Source organism: Nicotiana tomentosiformis, chromosome 10 (genome assembly GCF_000390325.3).
Source record: "Nicotiana tomentosiformis chromosome 10, ASM39032v3, whole genome shotgun sequence".
In the NCBI taxonomy this organism is placed as follows: Eukaryota; Viridiplantae; Streptophyta; class Magnoliopsida; order Solanales; family Solanaceae; genus Nicotiana; species Nicotiana tomentosiformis.
The window spans coordinates 27,703,787-27,707,905 of NC_090821.1; the positions used below are offsets into that span (position 1 = coordinate 27,703,787).

Below are 4,119 nucleotides of genomic sequence, written 5' to 3' on the forward strand. Positions count from 1 at the left end.
GTTGAACTATCTCCTGGATATAAATCTGGGCCAATCTCTCTGAAGTATACGTAGTCATCACAGGAATGAAATGTGCTGACTTGGTCAATCGGTCTACAATGACCCAAACAACATCAAACTTCTGCAAGGTCTACGGCAACCCAATTACGAAGTCCATAGTAATGTGCTCCCACTTTCACTCAGGTATAGTCATCTGCTGGAGTAGGCCTCCTGGCCTCTGGTGCTCATACTTAACTTACTGGCAATATAGCATCTGGCTACATACTCAACTATGTCTTTCTTCATCCGCCGCCACCAATAATGCTGCCGTAGGTCATGGTACATCTTCGTAGCACCTGTATGAATGGAATATCGATAACTGTGCGCCTCCTCTAGAATCCTCTCCCTCAAGCCATCAATATTTGGAACACATAGACGACCTTGGAGTCGCAGAAAACCATCCTCGCCGATAGAAACCTTTTTGGCACTACCCTGCAGTACCGTCTCTCTGAGAATCGTCAAGTGTGGATCATCATATTGTTGAGCCTTGATCTTCGCCAATAGTGAAGACTGGGAAATGACGCATGAAAGAACTCGGCTAGGCTCTGAAATATCCAACCTCATAAGTCTGTTAGCCAAATACTGAATGTCCAAGGCTAGTGGCCTCTCCTCCGCTGATATGAATGCCAAGCTACCCATACTCTCTTTCTTCCTACTCAAGGCATCTGCGACCACATTCCCCTTGCTCGGATGATAAAGAATGCTGATGTCATAGTCTTTCGGTAACTTAAGCCACCTACGCTACCTCAAATTGAGATCCTTTTGATTTAACAAATGCTGCAAGCTGCGATGATTAGTGTAAACCTCACAGGACACCCCATAAAGATAGTGCCTCCAGATCTTAAGAACAAGAACTATCGCGGCCAACTCAGAATCGTACACATGATAATTCTTTTTGTGGGGCTTTAACTGACATGAAGCATATGCTATAACTCGCCCCTCCTGCATCAATACACAACCTAAGCCAATGCATGAACCATCGCAATACACAGTATACATCCCCAAATCGGAAGACAACACTAGGACCGGTGTTGTAGTCAAAGCTGTCTTGAGCTTCTGGAAGCTCGTCTCGCAATCATTGAACCAACAAAACTGAGAACCCTTCTGGGTTAATCTAGTCAAAGGTGCTGCAATAAATGAGAAGCCATCCACGAACCGGTGATAATAACCTGTTAACCCCAAGAAGCTCCTGATCTCAGTCGCTGAAGTAAGATGAGGCCAACTCTGAACTGCCTCAATCTTCTTGGGATCCACCTTAATACCCTTGCCTGATACAACATGCCCTAGGAAGGTCAAAAAATCTAAACAAAACTCACACTTGGAGTACTTAGCATATAGCTTCTGTTCCCACAAGGTCTGAAGCACCACTCTCAAATGTTGCTCGTGCTCCTCCATGCTATGTGAGTAAATCAAAATGTCATCAATGAAGACAATGACAAACGAATCAATATAAGGCCTGAACACATTGTTCATCATGTCCATAAACGCTGCTAGGGGCATTAGTCAAGCCAAACGACATCACCAGAAATGCATAATGGCCATATCTAGTAAGAAAAGCAGTCTTCGGAACATTCGAGTCCCGAATATTCAAATGATGGTACCCTTACCTCAAGTCCATCTTAGAGAACACCCTAGCTCCCCGCTTGGTCAAACAAATCATCAATACGTGGCAGCGGATACTTGTTCTTGATGGTAACTTTGTTAACTGGCGGTAATCAATGCACATCCGCATAGTCACATCTTTCATCTTCACAAATAGCACTGGGGGACCCCAAGGTGATACACTTGGCCTAATGAACCCCTTTGCTAGAAACTCCTCAAGCTACTCCTTCAACTCTTTCGGAGCCATATGGTACGAGGGAAAAGATATAGGCTAGGTACCTGGAGCCAAGTCAATATAGAAGTTGATATCACGATCTGGTGGCCTGCCTGGAAGATCAGGAGAAAACACATCGGAGAACTCCCTGACTACTGGTACTGAATCAATCATCGGAGACTCTTCAGTAGTATCCTGAACATAGGCTAGGTAAGCCAAACAACCCTTGTCGACCATGTGTCGAGGCTTAATAAAATAGATAACCTGACTAGATGTAGTGACAGACGAACCCTTCCACTCCAATCTAGGAAACTCTGGCATCGCTAAGGTAACAGTCTAGGCATGGCAATCAAGGATGGCGTGATATGGGGATAGCCAGTCCATGCCCAAGATGACCTCAAAGTCGGTCATATCAAGCAACAGAAGATCCGCTCTAGTCTCGTATCCACAGAATGTGACCACACAGGACCGATATATCTGATCCACAACAACAGAATCACCCACAGGAGTGGACACATAAATAGGAGTACCCAAGAACTCACGAGGAATATCCAGAAAATGAGCAAATATAGATGACGCATACGAATAGGTAGACCCTGGATCAAATAGTACTGAAGCTCCCCCACCGCAGACAGAAATAGTACCTGTGATCATGGCATCTAAGGCCACTGCATCTGGTCTGGTAGGAAAAGCATAGAATCTGGCTAGAGCGCCACCTGGCTGGCCCCCGCCTGCCTGACCTCTACCTCTAGAATGACCCATACCTATTTTCCCTCCGCCTCTGGGTGGCCAGACGACGGGTGCGACTACTGGTGCTGAAATCATGGGCTGCTGAGTCTGCTGCACCGCCTTGCCCCGTAGACTGGGAAAATGTCTCTTTATGTGACTAGGATCCCCGCACTCATAACAACCTCTTGGAGCGGTGGACTGCTGCTCTGAAGTTTGACCTTGATGGCCCGAATACCCACCAGGAGAACCCTGAAGAGCGGGTGGGTGGTATGAACTCTCTGGCATAGCACTGAAATAGGCACTGGAAGAACCTTGATGACCGGAGTGCCCACTGAAAGAACCCTGAATAGCTGGCGGGCGGTAAGAACTCTCCGGCATAGAACTAAAGTAGGGTCGTGCTGGAACACCCCGAGGAGGTGGTGGTGCTGAATATGGGGGTCTGCTCGGCTGACCCCTCCCAAAATGACCTCTGCCCCCAGCTGGGGCACCTATGAACTCTCCAGAGAAACGGGTCCTCTTGTCTCGCTGCATCTGCTCTCTAAATCTCTGGCGGTAGCCCTCAATCCTCCGAGCAATCTCCACCACTAGATGATAAGAATTCCCCATCTCAACCTCCCGGGCCATACTAGCATGAATACCGGAGTGCAACCCCGCAACAAACCTCTGCACTCTCTCTACGTCAGTAGGAAGTATCATAAGTACATGGCGAGACAACTCAGAGAATCTCGCCTCATAATCGGTCACTGACATCTAACCCTGCTCGAGCTTCTAAAACTAACATCGCAACTCTTCCCTCTAGGAGGGTGGGATATACCTATCCAAGAAAAGCTGTGTAAACTGGTCCCAAGTCATGGGAGGAGAACCCACTGGTTTGCCAAAAAGATAAGACTGCCAACACCTTCGGTCCCTACCCTCCAACTGGAAAGTAGTGAAATCAACCCCATGGGACTCCAATATCCTCATGTTGTGCAGTCTGTCCTTGCACCTATCAATGAAGTCCTAGGGATCCTCATGTCGCTCACCTCTAAAGACAGGAGGGTGTAGCCTAGTCCATCTATCCAAAAGCTTCTGTGGCTTGCCGGCCGCAGCTGGTCTAGGCTCAGGTACAACCGCTGTAACTGCTGGGGCCCGCCCACAGGTAGTGTACCCGAGGTCTAATATACGACAGTTGCATGCCCAGGTGCCTGTGCAGTAGGGGTCTGCGCTCCCCTTCCCACCTGAGATGTTGTTGGGTCTACTGGAAATAAACCAACCTGGGTCATAGAATCCATGAACCGCAGCATACAGCCCATGACCTCCTGAAAGCCCGGTGCTGACATGAAATCTACCGGGGCTGGCTCTGTTGCCGGCATCTCGCCCTACTCCTCATCAATGAGATCAGCTACTGGATCGGCTGGTGGTGCAACTGGGGCAACTCTGGGACGTCCTCGTCCCCTACCTCTAGTTGTTGCCCTCCCCCGGCCTCTACCTCAGCCTCTAGCAATAGGGGGAGCAACTCCTCCCGAGTCCGGAACGTCTGCTGCATGCGTTCTCAC

The 4,119-nt window shown here is 48.7% G+C and overlaps 1 protein-coding gene across 1 annotated transcript; it reads right to left on the reverse strand.

Annotated features, from left to right (window-relative positions):
- Positions 1 to 780: 780 nt before the first annotated feature.
- On the reverse strand, positions 781 to 3,334 carry LOC138899913 (uncharacterized). Its single transcript, XM_070186614.1, has 2 exons — positions 2,356 to 3,334; positions 781 to 1,307 (listed from the first exon to the last, which is right to left on the reverse strand). Exons 1-2 carry the CDS (start codon positions 3,332 to 3,334, stop codon positions 781 to 783), a joined length of 1,506 nt encoding a protein of 501 aa, XP_070042715.1.
- Between the last annotated feature and the right edge of the window lie 785 nt (positions 3,335 to 4,119).

What these genes read in the sequence shown, in the direction of transcription:
- LOC138899913 (XM_070186614.1), bottom strand. Translation starts at nt 3,334, where the DNA reads ATGTCAGTGACCGATTATGAGGCGAGATTCTCTGAGTTGTCTCGCCAT. An exon ending in TTATGTGTCCACTCCTGTGG is followed by an intron (nt 1,308 to 2,355) that starts GTGATTCTGTTG and finishes ATGTTGTATCAG; the next exon opens with GCAAGGGTATTAAGGTGGAT.